The following is a 25981-nucleotide window of genomic DNA, read 5'->3' on the forward strand; positions in this document are numbered from 1 at the left end:
TTCCACCTCCTCCTCCCCCTTTCCCTATCCCTTCGTCTTCCTCTCTTCCTCTTTTCTTCCTCTCTTCCTTCCACTCCTCTTCCCTTCCCCTCATCTTTTCTCATCATTTCTTCCATTCTTCTCCTCCACCTTCCACTCGTCGTCCTCCTTTCTTCCTTCCACTCCTCTTCCTTCCCCTCATCTTTTTCTCATTATTTCTTCCCTTCTTCTTCCTCTTCCACCACTTCCCCTCTTCTTCCTCCTTCCCCTCCTCTTTTCTTCCTCTCTTCTTTCCCCTCCTTCTTCTTCCCCTCATCTTTTTCACATGGGGCTGCCCTTGGGACGCGCCCGGAGACTGCGTTCTGCAGTTCAGAACGCAGCCGCGCGGGCTGTGATGGGGAGTACGAGGTACTCCCACGTAACACCTCTCCTGCGCGAGCTGCACTGGCTACCTGTGGTTTTTCGGGTGCGTTTCAAGGTGCTGATTACCATCTTTAAAGCGCTCCATGGCACGGGACCCAGTTATTTGCAGGATCGCATCCTCCCACATACATCCCTGCGGCCAATTCGCTCACACAGAGAGGGACTTCTCCTGGTGCCGTCCACTAGGCAATGCCAACGGGCGACACCAAGGAGTAGGGCCTTCTCTGTGATGGGCCCAACCCTCTGGAATGACCTCCCCCCCGACATTAGAACCACCACTGACCTCCGCTCCTTCCGGCAAAAATTGAAGACTCACCTGTTCCGATTAGCAGGCCTGGCATAATTACAACTGTCCCTCCTGGCAAATATACTATTAACTGGTTATTTTAGGGGTATTGTTTTTAATTTATTGTGTCTGTTTTAGGGGTTTAAAAACTTATATTTATACTAGCTTTGTACAGTTCTTTTAATTACATTTTTAACCTCCTCCATGCCAACTGTACATATTCAACTTTTTATTGTATTTTGATATATTTTGCATGGACTGTACACCGCCCCGAGTCCCTTTCGGGAGAGAGGGCGGTCTAGAAGCATTAAATATAAATAAAATAAATAAATAAACATCACTTCTTCCTCCTCCTCCTCCTCCTCCCACTCCCCCCTCTTCTTCCTCCCCCTCTTCTCCTCCTCCTTTTCCTTCCCTTCCTCCTCCCCTCCTTCTTCTCCACTTCCTCCCCTCCTCCTCTTCCTAACCACTCCTGGAGCATAGCCTTCAAAGCCACATTCCCCACCTTCACAGGAACCTCTCTGTCAGTTGAGTCGAGTCAAAGGGAAGTAGCATAAAACGAGCCGATCTGCCCAAGGCGTCCCTTGGAAACAACCCTGCGGTCAAAGATGGGTGACTGACTTGAGAGATCCTGAGAGGTGAGGGCGGGGCCGTTCTGTCAATCTCTTTTGTGTAATTGAAGAAGTGGCATCTTTTGATTGGGGATCACGTAACCCCAGGACACTCTAGTTCCCAGACTGTATTTCTCATGCATGTAGTACTGTGCTTCAGTCTGGCCAGATTCAGTCTACAGGTATGGAACATGTAAGATTCAGTCTACAGCACTGAGGGCTAATCTTTTTGGGCTCGGGGGCCAAAAGCATGTGCGATAGCCCACACCCATGATTCAACACCCCCGCGTGCCCCCCACTCATGCGTGCACGATCTTCCTGTTGTCTCACCCCCATGTGTGTGAGCGCGACCCCCCCACTGCCCTCCTGAAGTCTGGGAAGGGAGGAAACGGCCTCCCCCGGGCGCCTGGAGGCCCTCCGGAAGCTGGAAACGGCCGATTTCCAAATTTCCAGTAGGCTGGTAGGGTCATTTTTTGCCCGAAGCTTTCTTGAAGCCTGGGGAGGGTGAAAACGGCCTCCCCTGGCCCTCCAGAGGCCCTTCAAAGGCCAAAAATCAGCTGGCCGGTGCATGCATGCATGCTGCAGCTGACCTGGGACAACAGCTCGCATGCCCTCAGAGATGGCTTCATGCACCACCTGTGACACGAGTGCCATAGGTTTGCCATCAAGGGTCTACAGGCATGAAAGAAACCTGATTAGAAGAATCTTTTTCTTAGGTTTAGGAGCCCAACTGTCCGGCCTGCAGTGATATTCCTTTTAGGATCTTTGGCTGCCACACTCTCTCTCTCTTTCTTTACTATGCTGCTCCTTAGTGGGGAATTGGGAGGGGGGAATAGTAAGGAGTAGAATGTGTTTGTTTTCAAAATAAAACATTCCTTTCTAGAAATCAAGGTCATCCTTTCTCTCTGCACCTCTGTACCTGACCAGAACTGGATGGGTGGAAATGCCAGGGTGACAGAGGAAGATTGGACCATGTGATGAACTTGTGGATGGGGGACAAGGTCTTGAACTTTCAACTGGGTGGGAACCTCAGGAAGCTTTCAGATTCGGGCTTCCACAGTTTGTACCAACATGTCTCTCTTATTAAATTGGAACTTTGATGAAAGCTCTGCCTTGGACTCTGATTTAATTCTGGATGATATTTGGAATGCTGACACCAACATCTTGACAACCATATTTCAGAAGAAGAGGATCCCTTTGGTACCATTTTGCTTGCCCATCCAATTCCACTCATTCCACCCTGCTGTCTCAACACTGTTTAGTTCAGGGGTGAAATTCAGCAGGTTCTGACAGGTTCTGTAGAACCGGCAGTGCATATTTTGAGTAGTTTGGAGAACTGGCAAATACCACCTCTGGCTGGCCTCGCCCCCATCTATTCTCTACCTCCCGAGTCCCAGCTGATCGGGAGGGAATTTTGCAGTATCCTTCCCCCAGGAGTGGGGAGGGAATGGGGAGTTTGTAGTATCCTTCCCCTGCAACGCCCACCAAGCCACGTCCACAGACCGGTATTAAAAAAAAACGAATTTCACCGCTGGTTTCGTTCCAGCTGACGGAGCCTCACAAATGTAAGAAAGAGATGCTTTTTGATCTTGTTTCCGTGGCAACGTGAGAAAGCCATCAACAAACGCTAATGTTGTGTACTGTAGATCAAGATCCCTGCCAGACAATTGCAGCTCAGCAGATTGGCATCTATCCCACCCGAGCGCCAAAGTGTTCCCACACAGAAGGCTGTATTGCCATCGCCTCGGGTGGCCTCCGAAACACAAAAGCAAGCAAGCAACGCGGAAGACGGTTTAATTGGGAAGACAAGCCAGCATGGGCAGCCCTCCACAATCAGAAGAGCAAGATTCATTGATGGTCAGGATCTAGAGGTTAAGGCTAGAAAAATAAAGGAGACCGGAAGTTCTAGTTCTACCTTAGCCATGAAAGCTATCTGGCTGATTGTGGGCCACTCACAAGGGGATGGTGAGTTCTAGTCCTGCCTTAGGCATGAAAGCCAGCTGGGTGACTTTGGGCCAATCACCAGGAGATGGTGAGTTCTAGATCCGCCTTAGGCATGAAAGCCAGCTGGGTGACTTTGAGCCAATCACCAGGAGACGGTGAGTTCTAGTCCTGCCTTAGGCATGAAAGCCAGCTGGGTGACTTTGGGCCAATCACCAGGAGACGGTGAGTTCTAGTCCTGCCTTAGGCATGAAAGCCAGCTGGGTGACTTTGGGCCAATCACCAGGAGACGGTGAGTTCTAGTCCTGCCTTAGGCATGAAAGCCAGCTGGGTGACTTTGGGCCAATCACCAGGAGACGGTGAGTTCTAGATCCGCCTTAGGCATGAAAGCCAGCTGGGTGACTTTGGGCCAATCACCAGGAGACTGGGAGTTTTAGTCCCACCTTAGGCACAAAAGCCAGTTGGGTGACTTTGGACCGATCACCAGGTGATGGGGAGTTCTAGCCCTGCTGTGGCCCTGAAAGCCAGCTGGGTGACTTTGGGCCAATCACCAGGAGACGGTGAGTTCTAATCCCACTTTAGGCTTGGGAGCTGGCTGGGTGACTTTGGACCAGTCCCTCTCACACAGACGAACCCACCTCACAGGGTTGTTGTTGATGGGAAACTAGGAAGAAAAAGGTGTGCTGGAAATGTTCACCATCTTCTGCTATTTGTAAAAATAATAAAGGTGGGATACAAATAAATCAATAAATAATAATAAAATAAATAGCTGGCTCTGGGCAGCTTACATCATTCTAAAAATCCACCATATAATAAAATCTGTAAGAAAAAAACACTCCCCTCTCTCACGAGAGCAGACACACAATCAAATCAGCCTTATTGTTTTCAAAACAAAATCTCTGAAATGATTTTTTTCCCCATGAAGAAAAAGGGAAATTCCATGGGGAATAATTCAAATAAAAAACCCCAAACTTTCTCATTAAAATACACCACAATCTGAATTTTGGTGGATTTCTGTCCGATTTACAGCAGCACAGATTGGCAAATACATTCACAGATGCTTTTTTAAAAAACTAGTGGGTATCTCTAGGGCAGAGGTGAGGAACGATGGCCCCTTTATATGATCCTGTGGACTTCAACTCCCAGAATTCCTAAGCTGGCCTTTTGTGACCTTTTGAACCATGCTGGCTCAGGAATTCTGGGAGTTGAAGTCCACAGGGTCATAAAAGGGCCATCGTTCCCCACCCCTGCTTCTAAGAGTATCTATTCCCCATTAATTAATTAATTAATTACCTAATTAAGAGTTAGGTAAAGGTAAAGGATCCCATCATACATATTTGCTAGTCATTCCCGACTCTAGGGGGCGGTGCTCATCTCCGTTTGAAAGCCGAAGAGCCAGAGCTGTCCGAAGATGTCTCCATGGTCATGTGGCCGGCATGACTCAATGCCGAAGGCGCACGGAACGCTTGTTCCCTTCCCACCAAAGGTGGTTCCTATTTTTCTACTTGCATTTTTATGTGCTTTCGAACTGCTAGGTTGGCAGAAGCTGGGACAAGGAACGGGAGCTCACTCCGTTACGCGGCACTAGGGATTCAAACCGTCGAACTGCCGACCTTCTAATAGACAAGCTGAGCATCTTAGCCACTGAGCCACCCTTAAGAATGAAGCCTGGTATAGTAACAACTCTGCAGAGCTTGGTGGCTGAAAATAAATGAAAATTGCGTATCCAGGCCTGCCAACTCACCAGTTTCCATTCAGTGGCATTCTGCCCAGTTGTCCCCACGCTGCCTTTTGACCACTGCGTCATTAACTCCCAACGCAGACAATCCCAACCTCTTCGTTCCAAACTCCACACACTTCAATTAAGCTGCCTCCGAACTTGCTTAGCGGCCACCCAACTGCATCCGACTTCATGGGCGGAAGAGGGGAAATGGAGCAGCGTGTTCTCCCCCCCCCCCCTGTAATTCAATCAAGATGCCTCACTCGGCCGTAATGAAGCCGTACGGCGCTGCCGTAGAGACGGGTGGGTTGCTCTCCCATGGACTCTGAAAATCAGGAACCTGTTTCGTCCCGTTCATTTCTGCTCTCTCCCAATTACAGGGAGTCCTTGACTTACGACCGTTCTTTTAAGATGCATCCCAAGTTACAGCCTCCTTTTTTAATTCAAAGAAGTGACATAATAGGAGCGTTCCAATATCTCAGGGGCCGCCCCAAAGAAGAGAGGGTCAACGACTAGCACATATGTGCGAGGGGGACCTTTACCTTTAGAAAACAAAACAAAACCATTTGATTTTGGTCCAACCCACAGGAGGAGATTGGTTTGGCTTGGTTTGGTTTGATTGGATTTATATGCCGCCCGTCTCCGAAAGGACTCAGGGTGGCGTTCAACATAAAAACAACATCTAAAAAGATGAAATAGAAAATCCAATAACCTTCAATTGACAATTTAAATCAAATTTAGGATGATTTTTGGGAAGGGAGGGGCTGTTTCTGAGCTTTGATAAATTAGAACAATGATCTGGGATCTCATGGAGAGGCAGAAAAGATTCCAGCGGGATCCTAAACAAAGGCGTCTGATAATTGCTTCCATCGTGGTTGGAATCGTGGTTGTTCAATATTCCATTATTTCATAATTATTTATATGATGACATTGTCAGAATATGAAATACAAAAGGAAACAAAGATGAAGGGAAAGAAGAAACAGGGGAGAGAGAAATGTGGGCTAAGAGGAAATAAAGAGGGAAAAAAGAATTAACTTCCACTTTTTTTCCCAGCGTAATGGAATAAAATAAAATAAAATACAGCCTCAACTTTTTTACTTGTGTATACTTGGTATATGCTACCCATTTCTGCAACAATAGTTCTATCTAATCCGTAAATCTCCAAAACACAATTTTATATGTTGTTTTCTTGGCTGGGACACAAAGTCTAGCAATTGTTTACAAGTGGAAAGAAAAATGGATATATTCCTTTTCTTTAATTAAAACAGGATTTGCCCCTCTATGCCAATTCTGCTTTTTCCATCCATTTGTCCTCACATTGCGGGAACGGATGAAATTTCCTGACAGTGAGGACAATTAACCAGTGGAACAGCTTGCCACCAGAAATTGTGGGGGCTCCATCATGAAGACCAGCATTCCGGCGTGTGTTTTGTGGCCATTTTCAGGCTGTTTTCAGATCATTTGTCAGGCTGTGTTTGGTCCAGAAAATGGCCTGAAAGAGAGCCTCAAAACAACCAGAAAACGGCCTGGAACACAGCCTGTTTTGGGGGTGTTTTTCGAGCTGTTTTCAGGCCATTTTCGGTGCTCTGGTGGCCACGAAACCAGAAGAGCAGCTGGCAACAGTGTCTGTGCCCACAGAGAGGGCTCTGGGTGCCACCCCTGACACGCGTGCCATAGATTCACCACCATGGGTGTAGGTTCTCCTGCTTGAGCTAGAAGACTTTTCAATCTCTTGGGGAAAGAGGAAAAATATTTCTGCAAGAAAGATTTGAAGCGAACTGGCCCCGGGTCCCCATACAAGCCGCTTCCGTCACAAATCGGAGCGTGAGCAAAGCCACGAAATTGGATAGGCTATTTTTTCCCTACTCTTTGGCTCATTGTCTTTCTGCAAATGACAGATTTGTTGGGGGGGACGGGACGGAAGAACGTGGGCGTGGGTGCCGTATCGTGAGACCGCAGGGATGAAAGATCAGGCTTGACTTGGCGAATTATTTCTGCTTTTTTTCTGAGCCGGTTCACACAAACACGCAAAGGGACAGGCACGGAGATGAACGCTAGCGCCGGCGCCTGGCAAGTCCTGGAGGTTAATTAAGAAAACTGGAATCTTAAGAGGCCGAAGACGTGTTTCAAACAGCAACGGGAGGTATGGAGGAGATAAGAAAGGAACTTTTACCCTGAGGAAATCATCTTCCTTTTCCCTGCATTGTCTGTTTTGTTGCATGAAACCAAAAAAGAAAACGAAAGAAAAACAAGTTCCATCCATCCATTGTAGTTACATTTATCTATCTACCATAGATCTATCTATGTATTTATTAGTTATATCCATCCATCCATCCATCCATCCATCCATCCATCCATCCATCCATTGTAGTTACATCTATCTATCTACCATAGATCTATCTATGTATTTATTAGTTATATCCATCCATCCATCCATCCATCCATCCATCCATCCATCCATCCACCCATCCATTGTAGTTACATCTATCTATCTACCATAGATCTATCTATGTATTTATTAGTTATATCCATCCATCCATCCATCCATCCATCCATCCATCCATCCACCCATCCATTGTAGTTACATCTATCTATCTACCATAGATCTATCTATGTATTTATTAGTTATATCCATCCATCCATCCATCCATCCATCCATCCATCCACCCATCCATTGTAGTTACATCTATCTATCTACCATAGATCTATCTATGTATTTATTAGTTATATCCATCCATCCATCCATCCATCCATCCATCCATCCATCCATCCATCCATCCATCCATCCATTGTAGTTACATCTATCTATCTACCATAGTTCTATCTATGTATCTATTACAGTTATATCTATCCATCCATCCAAGGAAATAATCCACCTGGTTTCCTTCCCTTAACCAGGAGTTAAAGCCAGCAAATACAGAAGAGAAAAATGGCTTTATTACATCTGTATTTACCAGGGAGACAATCTCTATTGGGAAAAAAAACCACTTTCTTCCAGTTAGAATGCCAAATTTTGTGAATTTAGGTTGTGATTTTACTTTATTTTATTTTAACTGCCTCCTGGAAAATGTAAAAGAGCTCTTGCACTCTACCCAAGGTCTTAGCGTGGTTGAACGCTAAGAATCAAGACGGTGTTTGGGGTATCAAGCGGGACTCAAATGAAGCAAAGGTGAATCTCTGTGGCTGGGTGGGAAGCAGGAGCCTCCCAGGGTAATTTATGCGGAGGAAGAAAAAACTTCTCGTGAATATTCATGCTCTGCCTGGTTATATCTTTTGTTGAATGACTTTTCTTCCCCGTTCTTAAGCCTGAGGGAGAAAGTGTGCAAAAGCAGGACGGGAGGTCTACAGAGGAGGAACCTCAAACAATGGTTAGTATCTTTGCAGTGAGACAGGTAGCATATAGAATGAATGAATTAGTGAGTGAGTGAGTAAGTGAATGAATGAATGAATTAGTGAGTGGGTGAATGAATGAATGAATGAATTAGTGAATGTGTGAGTGAGTGAATGAATGAATAAAAGAATGAATTAGTGAGTGAGTGAGTGAGTGAGTGAGTGAGTGAATGAATGAATAAAAGAATGAATTAGTGAGTGAGTGAGTGAGTGAGTGAGTGAATGAATGAATTAGTGAGTGAGTGATTCACCTAACCCAGGGGTGTCCAAACTTGGCAACTTTAAGACTTGTGGACTTCAACTCCCAGAATTCCCCAGCCAGCTCTGCTGGCTGGGGAATTCTGGGAGTTGAAGTCCACAAGTCTTAAAGTTCCCAAGTTTGGACACCCCTGACCTAACCACTGTGGCAAGAAAAGTCGTAAAAATGGGGTAAAACTCGCTTCACAAATGTCTCGCTTAACAACAGGAATGTTGGGCTCAATTGTGGTCAAAGGTCGAGGACCGCCTGTAGTTTTCAATGGAAACAAATTCTACATTTTAAAATTTAAAACCAATTTCGTTGTATTTAAGTACAATGACAATAAAGATTATACTTATACATGGAAAAGAGATCCACCTTTTTAGTGTTTCTGAAAAAAATGCATCCTCGTTTTTATCCAATTCCCGTTCATTTTCAGGTTTTTATATTTCTGCTTTAATTGCATTGTGAGTCACCCAGAGTGGTTTGACAGTGAGGTGCGCAGCATATCAATTTAATCAATCAGTCAGTCCCACAATCAATCGATCGATCAATTCTTCGAATGGAAGCATGATAAGGCCTAGTGGACAACCATTTCAATAGGAGCCAGCCGTGTGCAGCAGCTGCCAAAAAAGCCAACACAGTTCTAGGCTGCATCAACAGAGGGAGAGAATCAAGATCACGTGAAGGGTTAATGCCACTTTACAAAGCCTTGGTAAGGCCACACTTGGAATATTTGCATCCAGTTTTGGTCACCACGATGTAGAAAAGATGTGGAGACTCTGGAAAGAGTGCAGAGAAGAGCAACAAAGAGGATTAGGGGACTGGAGGCTAAAACATATGAAGAACGGTTGCAGGAATTGGGTAGGTCTAATTTGATGAAAAGAAGACGTGATAGCAATCTTCTGATATATCAGGAGTTGTCTCAAAGAAGAGGGAGTCAAGCTATTCTCCAAGGCACCTGAGGGCAGGACAAGAAGCAATGGGTGGAAACTAATCAAGGAGAGAAGCAACTTAGAACTGAGGAGAAACTTCCTGACAGTGAGAACAATTAATCAGTGGAACAGCTTGCCTCCAGAATTTGTGAATGCTCCAACACTGGAAGTTTTAAAGAAGATGTTGGATAGCCATTTGTCTGAAGTGGTACAGTGTTTCCTGCCTAAGCAGGGGGTTGGACTAGAAGACCTCCAAGGTCCCTTCCAGCTCTGTTATTCTATTCTATTCTAAAGGATGAAGTTTTATTCAGTGGGGCAGTTCCCTAGACTTTTTGTCTGCAATTTCATAAACAAGCTCCGTTTAAAACTAAGATATTTTTTTTTTAAAGCCAAGGTTTTCCTGAGCTGTAGCTCATCTGCATATGATGATAGATCAAGGTTAGAGTTTTTAATGCAATTTGTCGGTCGGACAAGATGCTGCCAGAGTGATTTTATTTTTTTTGCTCCCGTTGATTAACATGGTTCTCCTCCTATAATTAACTTCTTCAGCCACACTTTAATTATTTTGTCATCTCAGCTTCCTCTTCTTTCAGATTTTTGCTGCCCCTACCAAGAACTCTCCCTCCATTTCAAGAGCTCCCTTGTCGACTGAAATTTTTAATTTGAGGGGGCATTTGCCCCTTTGCCAGTTCGAAGTTCATTTTTCTCTAACTTTCCCTGACCCCTGGCGTCCTTTTGGATTCGGTGGCACCTTTCCTAATCGACCAGCAATTTAATTCTCTTGCCTTTCTCTTTCAGTTTTGATTTGATTAGCCTCTCATTTTCTATGAAGTTGGGCTTTCTTCTCAACATTTAAACCTGATGGTAACAGATCTCTTCAGGAACTGACTACACCGAGATAGCATTATGACCATGTTTTCTCTCTCTCTTCATCCTTCCTTAATTTTCCCTTCCCCTCTCCTTCCCTTCCTCTCTTCCTTCCTCCATCTCCATCCATCCATCCTTCCTTCATTTTCCCTTCCCTTCCTCCATCTCCATCCTTCCTAACTTCCTTCCTTCTTTTCTTCCTTAATTTTCCCTTCCCTTCTCCTTCCCTTCCTCTCTTCCTTCCTCCATCTCCATCCATCCATCCTTCCTTCATTTTCCCTTCCCTTCCTCCATCTCCATCCTTCCTAACTTCCTTCCTTCTTTTCTTCCTTAATTTTCCCTTCCCTTCTCCTTCCCTTCCTCTCTTCCTTCCTCCATCTCCATCCATCCATCCTTCCTTCATTTTCCCTTCCCTTCCTCCATCTCCATCCTTCCTAACTTCCTTCCTTCTTTTCTTCCTTAATTTTCCCTTCCCTTCTCCTTCCCTTCCTCTCTTCCTTCCTCCATCTCCATCCATCCCTCCATCCTTAATTTTCCCTTCCCTTCCTCTCTTCCTTCCTCAATCTCCATCCTTCCTAACTTACTTCCTTTCCTCTTTCCTTTTTTTCTTCCTTAATTTTCCCTTCCCTTCTCCTTCCTTTCCATCATCTCCATCCATCCATCCTTCCTTAATTTTCCCTTCTCTTCTCCTTTCCTTCCTCCTTCCTTCCTTTCTTCCTCCTTCCCTTTCTTCCTCCTCCCTTCCTTTAGTCACATAGAGTTCTCCTTTCTCTCCCACCCCCTCCATATCTTCTTCTCTTCCCCTCCACTCCCTGTCAAGTTATCTGGCCTCTGTTTGATAATCTCATTTCCTGAAAAATCAAAATACTGGCAATTTCAGCTTCCCAGAGTGTTAATTGTGACCTTGATCCATTGCTAATCAAAAAATTGGATGTTTTGCATGAAAATGCAGCTCTAATTAATTCTCAGTCATAAAGCGCCTTGGTTTTAATAACCCCGCCTTGATTAAGTAGTCTTTGAAGAGACGGGAGGCTGCTAAGCGCTAAGCTGAGGGGGAGAAAACCATGGAAAGGAAATTGCAAGAAGCCTCATAAGACGGTCTGAGCCAGAAGATTCCTCTGAGAGTCAAAGCCAAAGAGACGCCTTTCCCGGCTCAAATTTCGTATCACGCGCCGAATCTGGCAAAGAAGGATGGCAGAGAGAGAGATTTGGGGAGGGTCGCTGCCATTCTCTGAGTAGGAAAAGGTATATATTCTAAAGGGATGTTTGTGAGATCCTCTCTGTTTTCTTGCAGACATTTCATGATCCAGCTAGGTAACATCATCAGTGCGAGAACGCTTGTGCTAGAAGGTTTCTATACATTGATGATGTTACCTAGTTGGGTCATGAAATGTCTGGGGTTTGCAGGGGGGGGGAGGAGGAGGAGAAATGTGGGGTCCTTGATGCACACTGAGCTTTATTGTTTTCTTGACCCAACTAGGTAACATCATCAGTGCTAGAAGGTTTCTAAACACTGATGATGTTCCCTAGTTGGGTCATGAAATATCTACAAAAAAACAAGCAAGCTCAGAGAGCACCAAGGACTTCTTCTCCTTCCTTCTTCTTCCCCTTCACTTGTTCTCCCTCTTCCTTTTCCTCCTTTCCTTAAAGACTTATTCCCTTCTAGCACTGATAATGTTACCTAGTTGGGCCACGAAACGTCTGTAACAAAACAACCAAGCTCAGCGAGTACCAAGGACACGGTTCTTCTCCTCCTCTTCCTTCTTCCCCTTCATTCGTTCTCACTCTTTCTTCCTCTCCCCCTCCACCCCCTCTTCAAACCTTATTCCCATCTAGCACTGATAATATTACCTAGTTGGGCCACGAAACGTCTGCAAGGAAACAACCAAGACAGAGAAGGACTACCACCGGGATGGCGAACCTATGGCAGCTGTGCCAGCGGTGGCACACAGAGCCCTCTCTGTGGGCATGCACGACGTCGCCAGCTGCTCCTCTGGTTTCCAGCACGCACATGCATGCAAGCCAGCTGATCTTCACAGACGCCAGAAAACAGCCCGAAAAATGACCAAAAAACAGGCTGGTTTTTGGGCCGTTCCCAGGGCTGTTTTAAAACCACTTTTTCGGGTCAAAAACGGCCTGGAAACAGCTCAAAAATGGCCCAAAACAGGCATGCATGGGCCACCCAACTGGTCTTCGGGTTTCCGGCACACGAGCACATGCGCTCACATGCGCAGATGTTCCGGTTTGAGCCCGGTGCCGAAAAGGTTTGCCATCCCTGGTCTAGCAAATTCCCAGGGACCGACTTGGAATAGGAGAGGAATAAATTTTCCTCTTGCCTTCAGAAACTGCTTGTCCCAGTCAAGACGTTAACCCAGGGGTGTCCAAACTTGGCAACTTTAAGACTTGTGGACTTCAACTCCCAGAATTCCCCAGCCAGCTCTGCTGGCTGGGGAATTCTGGGAGTTGAAGTCCACAAGTCTTAAAGTTGCCAAGTTTGGACACCCCTGCGTTAACCCAAGAGGCAAAAGGGAGGTGGATTGCACAACGTTAACAATCAGGAACCACAGCCTTTATAACAAAAACAAAACTCTACATTAATCGAGGATAATTAGCCCTTCTTTACAAGCTGTCAGAAAAGACCAGACGCTGGAGAAATAGTGTAGATGGTTTATTAGCCATTTTGGGTGTATGTGTGTGTGGGGGGGGGGGGGGGGTTAGTAAATTGCTTGATATATTTAGTACAGTAGGTTTATTCCAAGACTCAGTTGCCAAAGGGATCGGAGGGGATTATTCCGCTGGGAGAAAACGACACAAACCTCTAGAGAAATATGGATTAAAAATATTGTCAAGGGTATTTAATTAAAGATTCACTCGCCCCGTAGGGCAAATAAGGTAGCTTCCTGGCAGGGAAGGAGGAGGGTCCTTCAAATGTTGTCTCTTTGATGAGTTGATTGTCAAAGCAAGGATACCCCCCCCCCCCCAAAATGCTGAGGATTTAGGAAAGAGTGCGGAAAAGAGCAACAGAGATGACCAGGGGTCTGGAGGCTAAACACAGGAAGAATGGTTGCGGGAATTCAGTGTGTTTAGAATAATGAAGGGAAGGCTCCTTCCTTCTTTCTTTCCCCTCCTTCCTTCCTTCCCTCTCCTTCCACCCTTCTTCCCCTATCTCTACCATCTTCTTTCTTTCCTCTCCTTCCTTCCTTCCCTCTCCTTCCTTCCTTCCCCTCCTATCTCTACCATCTTCCTTCCTTCTTTTCTTCCTTCCCTTACTTCACTCCCTCTCTTTCCTTCCTTCCTTCCTATCTTCTTCCCCTCCTATCTCTTACCATATTCCTTCTTTTCTTTCCTTCCTTCCCTCTCCTCCAAGATCCCTTCTAGGCCTAGGATTCTATGATTTCACTCGGAAGATCATTCGGACAGTTTTCCTCTCCACGGATATTATCCTCCTCCCCAAATTATGTCGATACACTTTTTTTTTCCCCTCCAGTGGGAGGCAAATTATCAGTCTGGGCTACATTAAGTGGAAAATCCCCATAATCAACATTTTAATTAGTCAAATCCCTGACTAATATGCTACCCCAGAAGGGCCGGCACATGCAAAAGTTGTGCTTTTCAATGTGTCTTAAAGTTATGGGCTGCTCATTCAGAGGAGAAGGGCTCCTGCTGCTGAAGGGAACTTAAGGGAACTTGTGGTCCAGAATTAGAGAAAGAGAGGAAGCCTTGAAGGACAACTACGGAGGCAGGAGAGAGCTTGGAAGGAGCTCAACCTCTGAGGAACAAGAGGGACCAAAAAAGGAGAATGTCTGCAGCTCAGGGTTGAGCTGTGGGCGCCCAGGAGCTCTCTGAGCCTTGGTGGTTTTCCTGCAGACGTTTCATGACCCAACTAGAGAATGTCATCAGTGCTAGAAGAGAGTGGAGTTTGTGGGGGGAAGAGAAAGAAGAAGAAGAAGAAGAAGAAGAAGAAGAAGAAGAAGGAGGAGGAGGAGGAGGAGGAGGAGGAGGAGGAGGAGGAGGAGGAGAAGGAGAAGGAGAAGGAGAAGGAGAAGGAGAAGGAGAAGGAGAAGAAGAAGAAGAAGAAGAAGAAGAAGAAGAAGAAGAAGAAGAACAGGAGGGGGAGGAGGAGGAGGAGGAGGAAGAGAAGAAGAATAACAACTGTGGGGTCCTTGGTGTTCTCTGAGCTTGGTGGTTTTCTTGCAGACGTTTCATTACCCAACTAGGTAACATCATTAGTTCTAGAAAGGGATGGAGTTTGTGGAAAAGAGGCGGATGGGGGAGGGGGAGGATAGAAAATGGCATGGACACAATATCAAACAACTGGATTACTGCAACAAGCTGTACATTTCCCTCCAGTGGAGGCAAATTATCAGTCTGGGCTACATTAAGTGGAAAATCCCCATAATCAACATCTTAATTGAAGTCTTGGTAGTAGCAGAGAGAGCACAAGTCTCCTCCTCTCCGCAAGCCCCTCCCCCTTCTAGCACTGACGAGGCTACCTAGTTGGGTCATGAAACGTCTCCAAGAAAACCACCAAGCTCCGAGAGCACCAAGGTCCACAGCCCTCCTCCTCCCTGCACACCCCAACCCCTTCTAGCACTGATAATACCACCTAGCTGGGTAATGAGACATCTGCAAGAAAACAACCAAGCTGTGAGTCCACCAAGGACCCCACCATAAACCACATTTTACGGCTTCCTCAACCACCTGCAGATTTACCAGCCACCCCTAACAGGGGTCAGTGGTGATATAGATCAGAACAGCATCTTATCAAGTTAGTAAGATTGTGGTCTCCTTTGTCAAAGGCCTCGCTGAAATCCAGGTGCATTAAACTGACGTTGATTAAATTAATAAAACTGATGAAACGAATACGCGGTACGGGAGAAGTAAAGAAATCAAAAGAAGAACAGCAATTGGGCATGACAAGTACAACGCAACGGGGCCAGGGATGGGTTCCCGCACAGCCTTGCCCGTTGACAAAGATGGAGGAGGACCCTTAAAGCCGACAGCTGCTTCGGCTTCTGAGATCAATAAGCAGGCACTTTCAAATGCGCTTTGAGCATGGGATCAGAGAACAAATATGGATGATTGTATCTGTGTGTTTATGATGATGAACGACGGGGGCAACTGCTGGGCCCTTTCAGGCACAATTTGCAGGGGGGGGGGGAGATGTTTTCCTCCATATCTGAATCTCTGCACAGATTATTTATGTTAATTTAAATTTATAGGCCACCTGACTCCCGGCAACTCTGGATGGTGTGATAAAATCCACGAAAGGACCCTCTCGGATACAACAAGCACGTTTTACACAACTTTGCAACGTCTTCAAACACCCCCACCACACGCTCACACACACTGGGGAGAACCCGAGGGGAAGCAATAAAGCCGTTAAGTCAGGGGTGTCCAAACTTGGGAACTTTAAGACTTGTGGACTTCAACTCCTAGAATTCCCCAGCCAGCATGGCTGGCTGGGGAATTCTGGGAGTTGAAGTCCACAAGTCTTAAAGTTCCCAAGTTTGGACACCCCTGCGTTAATTGATACAATGGGGTGTCTCCTCCTTTACATCTTCAACGCCCCCCAAACACGTAAGCCCCGTTTTGCAATGTTTGACTGGTAGGTTCGTCATAGTCCGTGGTGGAGTTTGAACCATTTAGGAATGGTTGTTGGTAAATGAGTTCATAGTTAATTCCAGACTGGAGAAGACGCAACCATGAATATTTGTGCTCAGGCTCAAAAAAGGCAAGAAAATCAAAATAGTTCTGTTTCCTACTTCTATTCATGCTTCTTAAACTATCAAGAGAACCAACCTCACTCCCTCCTAGCACTGATGATGTTACCTGGTTTGGTAATGAAACGTCTGCAAGAAAACAACCAAGCTCAGAAGGCATCAAAATCTCAGTCTCTTCCTTCTCCTCCTCCTCTTCCTTCTCCTTTTCTTCTCTTTCTCCTCCACTGCACAAACCCATCTCCCTCCTAGCACTGATGATGTTGGGCAGTTGGGTCATGAAATGTCTGCACGAGTACTATCAAGCTCCGAGGGCACCAAGGATCCCACCGTCTCCTCCTCCTCCTTCCCTTCCTTCTCTTCCTCCTTCTCTTCTCCTTCTCCTCCACTCCACAAATCCTTCTCCCTCCTACCACTGATGATGTTACCTAGTTTGGTAATGAAACGTCTGCAAGAATACCACCAAGCTCTGAGAGCACCAAGGACCTCACAGTTTAACCCTGAGCTACAGACGTCCTCTTCCATCAAAAAAGCGTCTCTATTTTGCCTTCAAAATTGGCACTTCAAAAGACCAGTCGTATGCGTGAAACCCGTCGGCTTCCGTGTTCAGTGCGCCAAACACAATTTTTGCTAGAAACATTGGGAGGGTAACCAGTATTCCAAACTTGTCATCTGGGTTCATTTTGGCTTTCTCTACAAACTAGTGGATTCCAAATCTCTCTCTCTCTCTCTCTCTCTCTCTCTCTCGTGTGTGTGTGTGTGTGTGTGTGTGTGTGACAGAGAGAGAGAGAGAGAGAGATATTTTTGAATCACGTTTATTGATATCACCTGTCCTACCTTGCAGCTCCCCGCTCCGACTGTAGAGTTCCCTCCTTTGTTCCTGCAAGTAAGTGCTCATACTGATGGCGTGGGAAGACAACTCAAACCTGCAACAAAACGAGGCACATGGGAATTTTTTGATTTAATCCTTATTATTGTTTCTTAGAAATTGGTGATGTTATAATTCTATAAAGACTTATTGTTACCTAATAGATAATTATGGATGTAAGGAAATAAGGGCTGCCACAAATGAAAGGATACTAATGGCAATCTGAACACACAATGCTCAATGAAATATTTAGTTATGTTTAATGGATAACCAGTGACTTTATTCTTAATTGTAAAAACCGCTGCACAAAAACTTGTAACCAAACGACATGCTTGATGAAATTGTTTTTCTTTCTTTTTTCTCCTTGCTCTTGTTCTGTATGTGTTGTTTTGTCCTTTTTAAAGAAAAATAAATAAATAATTTTTTTAAAAAAACGAGGCACATCATGGCACATCTTTTGCGAGTAAAGAATGCTCTCTGCTGATGCCAGTTAATAAAATGGAATGGAATGGAATAGAATAGGCATAGAATAGAATAGAAATAGGAATAGGAATAGAATGGAATATGGAATGGAATAAGGAGTGAGTCCTCGATTTACACCCACAACATTTCTACAGCTGAGACATTTGTTAAAAGAACTTTGGCCCGTTCTACGACCTTTCACTTAAGGGAATCCCTGCTGTTGTTAAGGTGAGCTTCCTCTAGACTTTGCTGGTCAGACGGGGGGATCACGTGGCCCCTGGACTCTGCAACCGTCTGAAGTACAAGCCAGGGGCCAATCGCCCTAATTTTGATCACGTGACCCTGGGGATGCTGCAATGATGGTGAGTGCGAAAAACGGCACGAAGTCCCTTTTTCACTGCCGTTACAACTTTGAACAGTCACTAAAATAACGCGTCAGGGTTCCGAGGGATGCCCTAATTAAATCAAGAGCCTCGAGCCAAGCTTCAAAAGAAATCCCGTTATTTTGGGGGAGAAGCTGAATTGAAATGTAAATGAAATGTAAAGGGAGGCGGAGAGATAAAGTGATATTAAAAAGGATAGCAAATGTTAAATACAATGATGCAAAACCGTACTCAGATGACACACCTTGTTTGATTAATGATGCATGATTTGTTCAAATTTTTTTAAAAAAAATTTGAAAAAAGAAAGAAAAGAAATCCAGTTATTTATTAGGAGCTACATGTTGGCACATACCCAAGTGAAGCCAACTCTGACCTCATGTAAATTTATGGCTCAATTATGGGGGCTGTAGAGATCACCCCCTCTCCGGCTGCTGCGGGTAACCTGGTAGCCTTGAGAAAAATATGCCTGGAATGTCCTTCTGTTTTTGGCTGCCGGGCTGCTTCATCAGTTTCCCATCCCCCCTGCCTATTGCAACTCGAGAGCAGGACAGGGATGCTTTGCGAGTTGACAGAATGGTCATAAGTGTAGGACTACCTGCAATGGTTTTCTTAGCAAAGCTTATTCAAACACTTTCCACATTGCTTTAGAGGTAAGTCAAAAGCCAAACAACTTTCAAGATTGTTCTCCCAACTCAGACAAAGCCCCTTTGTGCAGATACACAAAATTGTTGTGTTTTTTTGCAATCTGCTTTTGCCGTTGGGGTCTTGGCACATTTTATCCAGGCTCTTATTTTACGGGAATTATCCTGGAGTGTGTTGAGATTTTTTTTTTTTAATCGACGCTGCTCGTAGAGTTTATGAGGATCTATTTCCACATAATGCGTAAATCCTAGCTGCCGGGCTGTTTAGTAAATTTCAACAGATGTGTCGGTTTGGCTTTTCGGTAGCGTGATGTTTCAAAAAGATTTCTTTAATTAAGCGGCAACATCATTGGCAGGAAAAAAATAAATAAAAGTAAGCTGGGAGAAGAATTAAAAAGTCAGATTTCAACTCAAGCCTGAAGAAGTAAGGGAACTGGGTACGTCTAGGCCAGGGATCAGCAACCTGAGGCTCTGGAGCTGCACATGGCTCTTTCACCCCCCTGTTGCGGCTCCCTGTCGCTGGTCAGCACCACAATTTTGAGAGGACCTTCCGGTTGGAGGCGGGGGTGGGAGTAGGGAGGCATGGCGCGCCAGGAGGAGACTCTATAGCAGTGATGGCTAACCTTCTTGGCACCAGACCGCCTGTGCATGTGTGCGCACTGGAGGGCTGGAAACCCGAAGACCAGACGGCTGGTACACATGCCAGCCAGCTGATCTTTAGGTTCCTGGCATGCGTATGCACATCGGCCAGTTGTTCTTGGCATGCCAGAGCACTGGAAAGCCAAAACCAGCTGGCCGGCATGCACATGCCTGTTTTGGGCCATTTTTCGGGGTGTTTTCTGGAGCGTTTTGGGGGGGGCATTTTCTAGCACTCCAGCGCTTGCAAAGACCAGCTCGCCGGAAACCAGAAGAGCAGCTGGCGACGCCGCATGTGCCCACAGAGAGGGCTCTGCCTGCAACCTCTGACGCGCGTGCCATAGGTTGGCCATCATGGTTCTATCGCAAGGAGTGGGTTTTCCAGTCAGCTCCACAGTTGAGAGGGTTTTCACTTAGGATAGAAAAAAGGACGCCATGCTAGGAGGAGACTCTATGGTGGGGGAACTGGACTTCCGGTCGGCTCCAGAATTGAACCGGGGGCTTCCGGTTAGGATCTTGGTGGCTCCCGGTGTTTTCTTTTCTGTGGGAAACGGGCTCAAAGGGCTCTTTGGGTGTTTAAAGTTGCCCACCCCTGGTCTAGTCTAAGGAAGAGAAGGCTTAGGGGAGGCAGGATAGCATCGTGTTGATTTAAATCACTATTTAAATCAACTTAAATCAAATCCACCCTGGACTGGATGGTGGGGAATGGAAAGATTTATACTCCGTGCAGACAGCTGGTCATTTGCCTCCTTTTAGAGCAGTGTTTCTCAAACTTGGCGACTTTAAGTCCTGTGGACTTCAACTCCCAGAATTCCCTAGCCAGCTATGCTGGCTGGGGGATTCTGGGAGTTGAAGTCCACAGGACTTAAAGTCGCCAAGTTTGAGAAACACTGTTTTAGAGCATCGTTGAGGCCACTTGGAGGTTGACCTGTGTCCTCGGGGTCACCTGAGTGGTGCAAATGGGGGTGGAGCCTTCTTGGAACTGCTGAAAGGACCGTGTTGTAGACTAGATGGTGTCATATCTGCCTCCCTCTGTTGAGAGAGGGCTGTTCAATGTTGACTTAGATGGCCTCTTTGAGCCTGCTTTCAAGCCACTGGTCCTCTCCGTTCAGAATGTGGACTTTGCTGTCTTCAAAAGAGAGCACAGATCGTCCTCCATGTGACCTCAGTGACTCTCAGGAAGAGTGTGAATGACCAGATGACTGCACGGCATAGAAATCCTTCCATTCTCTGCCACTCAGTCAGAGCTGAAGAAGCTTCGTGGATGAGAAGTGAAACGTCTTCCAAGAATAACAAGAAAGTCCAGTTGACTCTTGAAAAAGCATCTTTGGGATAATCAAGGGAACAGCTCGCCTACTGGAGTTGTGAGCGCTCCATCCCTGGAAGTTTTCAATCATTTGATTAGGGTGGCATAATGTCTCCTGCCTTGGGCACGGGGTTGGACTAGAAGACCTCCAAAGTCCCTTCCAGCTCTAAGATTCTACGATTCAGTTCGGGGTGCCATTTTTTAAAAGAAGGTTTAAACGATGACAAATTTAGAGAAAGAGAACAAGTATGATTAAGGGGCTAGGCTACCTCCTATGAAGAAAGATTGAAGGAAGGGAGAATGTTTAACCTTGAGAAAAAACGAATGCGAAGGGACAGATAGTATGTTCAAATACCTGAAAGGATGTTACACATAAGATCAATATCTGCTTTCTCTTGTTCCAAAATGAAGGGCGTAGAATAATGGATTGAAGCTAACGGGAAGAGATCCCCACTGAATGTTAAAACAAACTTCACGATAATAGCTTGACATTAGAATCAGTGATGTATGAAGAGGTTGTGGGTTCCTCTTTGTCGGGTGTTGTTGTGGCCTGCCAGCGGCCATTGGAGCTGGCAGCAGATTCGGACAGTGAGGAGGTTGGGGAGGAACATGGGCCATTCCTGGAGTCTGGGGAAGGCTCTGAGGAAGGCTCTGTGTCGGAGGCAGAGAGGGGGCCATAACCATATGCCAATTATCAGCTGCCTTCGGAGTCGGACATCAGTGGGGCAGAAGAACAGCTGGAGCCTGTTCCCAGAGTGCGCATGTGCAGAGTTGCCAGACGAAGGGAACAGCTAAAGAACAGGGGTCGACTTGGGAGTGAGGCCACAGGTGGACGATGAATGGCCCCTCCCAGAGGAAATAAAAGAGGAGCAAAAGGGGAGTGGAGTTTGCAGGAGACCATTAGTTCGCTTCATTGGTTCGTGACTCTCCGAGGCTCCTGGCCAAGTTTTGCAGAGTTCGGCCTGTCAGCTCTCCAAGCCAGAGAAGGTCTGTGACCGTAAAGCCTCCCTTGAAAGACTTTGCTGGATGTGAATGAGCAGAATTCACAGAAAATTAATAAAGTGGGTTTTTTTGTCGGGACCAGGAGTTGGCTTCAGGCTCTCTGGAAGCCTCGGTCAGAACAGGTGTGTTCAAAAATTTACACATTTGGGAGGCTACAATTTGGATTTCTGCACACAGCGGGAGGTGAATTTCAGGAGCCCTTCCAACAGTAGGATTTAGAAAGTGGAACCATGTATGGGAAATTGGAGAGATACCTGAGTGTGGAAGAGGATGAGCAGGTCGCAGAAGTGACTTAAGCGCATCCCGCAACCAGCAATAAAATAAGCAATGCTAACAATCTATCAAAGGCAACATTTTTAAAAAATAAAAGCTTCGTGAGCTTTGGTGTATCTGCTCCCAGGATGTCCATTAAGCCAGTGTTTCTCAAAGCTTCGGAACTTGAAGATGGCTGGAACTTCCATTCCCAGAATTCCCCTTCACACCGAGAACCGTTCCAGGCATGTGATCAAAATTCAGACGCCTGGCAAATGACTCATATTTCTGATGGCTGCAGGGTCCCGGGGTCATGTGAATCCCCTTTTGCCACCTTCTGACCAGCAAAGACAATGGGGAAGCCAGATTCACTTAACAGCAGTGCTACTCACTTAACAACGGCGGGGATTCACTTAACGACTGCGGCAAGAAAAGTTGTAAAATGGGGCAAAACTCACCTAACAAAGTTCTCACTTGGTAAAAAGAATTCTGGGGTTCATGGTGGTCATAAGTCAAGGACTAGCTGCAGAGCAAATGAGTGACTCTCAAACAAGAGAAGGAAGCCTGGAGGACTATTTCCCCCACAAAACACAACTCTGTGTGTGTGTGTGTGTGTGTGTGTGTGTGTGTGTGTGTGTGTGTGTGTGTGTATAAAAAGAGAGAGCTGCACCTACTTGAACAAAGAGGTCTTGGGCCTTTGAGGTTTCTTTTTGGCAAAAAACGCCGCAAACTCCCTTCCGGAGCTAGCATAGCTGAGCTGCGCTGAAGGCTGTGAAGAGGCACGGGTGTTTTTCATGTCCAGATATTCTGTCAGTAGCATCTGGAAGGAAAAAAAAAAGGGGGGGGAAAGAGAGTTTCATCCCAACGAAATCCCTGACAGGCTTCATCAATAAATCACAGTTTAGCTGAACAGGAATGAGGCTCGGCTGAAAGACGGGAGGTGTTTTTGGGCTGAAAAAATTAACAAAGGTGGTAAATTCCTGCCAGTGGAAGCTGTCATTTTAAAAGCTGTTCCAGGAAACAGGAAAGTTTTCAGAAGTTAATGGGATTTTAGGCGCTCGCTTTGGGCAGGATTCAATTGCCCTTGAAGAAGGGACTCTGTGGGAAATTCAAGAGATTATCCCAGAAAATGTAATAACAATGCTGATTTTTATTTAAAAAACAGCATTGTTATGTTTTCTGGGACAATATCTAGAAATCTCTTTCTAGAGATTGGAGTCAAACTATTCTCCAAAGCACCTGAGGGCAGGACGAGAAGCAATGGGTGGAAACTAATCAAGGAGAGAAGCAACTTGGAACTGAGGAGAAATTTCCTGACAGTCAGAACAATTAATCAGTGGAACAGCTTGCCTCCAGAAGTTGTGATGCCCCAACACTGGAAGCCTTTAAAAAGATGTTGGATAGCCATCTGTCTGAAATGGTATAAGGTTCCCTGCCTAGGCAGGGGGCTGGACTAGAAGACCTCCAAGGTCCCTTCCAACTCTATTCTATGTATTTATCTATCTACTGTATCTATCTATCTATCTATCTATCTATCTATCTATCTATCTATCATCTATCATCTATCTATCTATCTATCTATCTATCTATCTATCTATCTATCTATCTATCTATCTATCTATCTAAATTAATCAATCAGTGGAACAGCTTGCCTCCAGAAGTTGTGAATGCCCCAACACTGGAAGTCTTTAAGAAGATGTTGGATAGCTGTTTGTCTGAAACGGTATAGGATTTCCTGCCTAGGCAGGGGGTTGGACTAGAAGACCTCCAAGGTCCCTTTCAATTCTTTATTCTATGGGTGGATGGATGGATGGATGGATGGATGGATGGACGGACGGAAGGAAGGAAGGAAGGAAGGAAGGAAGGAAGGAAGGAAGGGGGTGGCAAGCTATTCTCCAAGGCACCTGAGGGTAGAACAAGAAGCAATGGGTGGAAACTAATCAAGGAGAGAAGCAACTTAGAACTGAGGAGAAATTTCCTGACAGTGAGAACAATTAATCAGTGGAACAGAAGTTGCCTCCAGAAGTTGTGAATGCCCCAACATTGGAAGTCTTTAAGAAGATGTTGGATAGCCATTTGTCTGAAACGGTATAGGGTTTCCTGCCTAGGCAGGGGGTTGGACTAGAAGACCTCCAAGGTCCCTTCCAACTCTGCTATTCTATTCTACTCTATTCTATCTAAGATCCTTAACTATGGTACTTGCTTCTGCGGAAATCTGACCACAACCAGAGTTTCTTGATGTTTTTCCTCTCAAGACCCCTCCCCGCTTGTAAAAGTTATGCAGGATCTTCTTTGGGTCCCATTACTCTGTATTTACTGTATTCATATTTATTTATTAATTAGACATGTAGGCTGCCCGTCTTGCCTGGAATAAATTGAATGGAAATGGACATGCATAAAATAGTAATGTAAAAATAACAATGTGGAACCCGTTACCTATTAAAAGAAATAAAATATTCTTCAGGAAAAAAGTATATTTTTGACAAATGAAAAAGTAACTTTTTTTTGTCCTTTAAAAAAATATATTTTGGTGGTTTTGTATTTTAACTGTCTTTGAATAAACTAAATAAAGTAGTCCTCAACTTACAACAGTTCACTTAGTGACAGTTCAAAGTTACAACAGCACTGAATAAAGGGACTTTTTTTCACAGTTACAATCTTTGCAGCATCCCTATGATCACATGATCAAAATTCAGCGGCTTGGCAACTGATTCCTACTTATGACGGTTGCTGTGTCCCAAGGTCATGTGATCCCGTTTTCTGACGAGCAAAGTCAATGGGATTCACTTAACAACCATGCTACTAACTTATCAAATGCAGTGATTCACTTAACAACCCTGGCAAGAAAAGTCGTAAAATGGGGCAAAGCTCACTTAACAAATGTCTCACTTAACAACAGGAGAAGGAGAAGGTGTCAGGGTTCCAAGTAAGACCCCCAACGAAAGAAGACTCCGAGGCTTGAGTTTCCTCAAAGTTCCATTTTATTAGAGAGGTCATATTGGCACATTTGGGAAACCCCAAATCTGAAAGTTTCCAGGTTTTCCCCACCCAAACGAACATCCAAGCCCCTGCCCAGCACCCACATGTCCTTCCCACGGTCCAATCAGGCACCGTCCAAAACTGGAGATGCCTCCCAGTCACACCATCACAGCTGCAGGGCAAGGTGTCCTTGACTCTCTAAGAAAGGAATGTTATTTTGACTATATATCTCCCATACTCCATGTAATCCCCCCTCCCATTTCCCCACAGCATTAACTGCGACAGGCCTGAAGGCCCAAAGCAAAAGATGGCTTCCAGGTCTGACAGGAGGAGGAGGCGGGGGGGGGGGGAGAAAGAGGAAGAAGAGGAGGAGGAAGAAGAAGAGGAGGAGGAGGAGGAGAGGAGGAGGAAGAGGAGAAGGAGAAGGAGAAGAAAAAGAGGAGGAGGAGGAGGAAGAAGAGAAGGAGAAGAAGAAGGAGGAAAGAGGAGAAGAGGAGGGGGAGGAAAGGGAGGAAGAAGAGGAGAAGAAGAGGAAGAAAAGAAGAACCTTCATTTGATTATGATTGTCTTTACATCCTTTTATATGAAGGAGGTACAATAATAGTAATATATATAGTAGTAAAGACTGAGGGGGAAAAAGGATGTGTCATTAAGGCACATTAAGGCACTGACAACACCTCAATCTCCTAAGAACATGGAGGAATTAATGCTAATTATATTTCACCCAGCGAGGAAGCTGCCTTAACCTAATCAAACAGCCCTGACAGAAGCAAGTGGAACAGAACTGCAAAGTGCAACTCTTATTTAACCAAATTAACAGGAAACAACCAGGCCAAAAGAATTAAGCTGCTAATCAGACAAAACTGAGAATATCGCTTGTTGCTGTCTTTTTTTTTTTTTTAAAGAAAGCAATTAAATAGACCCAACCCGGTTTCTATCCATGAATTTCTCAGATTTATTCGCGGCAAAGAGGTTGCTAGTTTTTATTCTTCTTCTTCATGCGGGCAAAAGAGATGCGTTTGTGGTTTGCTTTGCTCTTCGTCTTACCTATTTGCCGTTCCACTCCCGAAAGGAATTTCCCACCAAAAGTTTACACAAAGTCTACATCGGACGGTGCAAGGGGAGACCGAATGACGTCCCAAAAGTGCTTTTTCAAGAAGCAACTGGACTTTCTGGGTTTATTTATTTTTTCCTTTGAAGACATCGGTCGTAAAAAAAAATGCTAACAAAAGTTTTTTTAAAGTTCCAACGATCGGCTGTGCCTGATGGGCTGTGAGGTTCCTGCTTGTTGCAGGGCCATTTTGTGTGAAGCCCAGCTGCTTTGACATTGCGCGTGAGTCA

General features: G+C 45.4%; 1 protein-coding gene across 1 annotated transcript in view; it reads right to left on the reverse strand.

The window, feature by feature from the left end:
• Positions 1 to 25981, reverse strand: part of EXOC4 (exocyst complex component 4) — a 295460-nt gene that overhangs the window by 146111 nt on the left and 123368 nt on the right. Inside the window, exons 8-9 of the mRNA XM_081957613.1 lie at positions 22336 to 22481; positions 16949 to 17037 (exon numbers count right to left, since the gene is read on the reverse strand). Of these exons, the coding sequence (XP_081813739.1) occupies positions 16949 to 17037; positions 22336 to 22481 (235 nt within the window). The remainder of the gene's footprint in view (positions 1 to 16948; positions 17038 to 22335; positions 22482 to 25981) is intronic.

This window comes from Natrix helvetica (assembly GCF_964273705.1).
Source record: "Natrix helvetica genome assembly, chromosome: 6".
Taxonomy (NCBI): Eukaryota; Metazoa; Chordata; class Lepidosauria; order Squamata; family Natricidae; genus Natrix; species Natrix helvetica.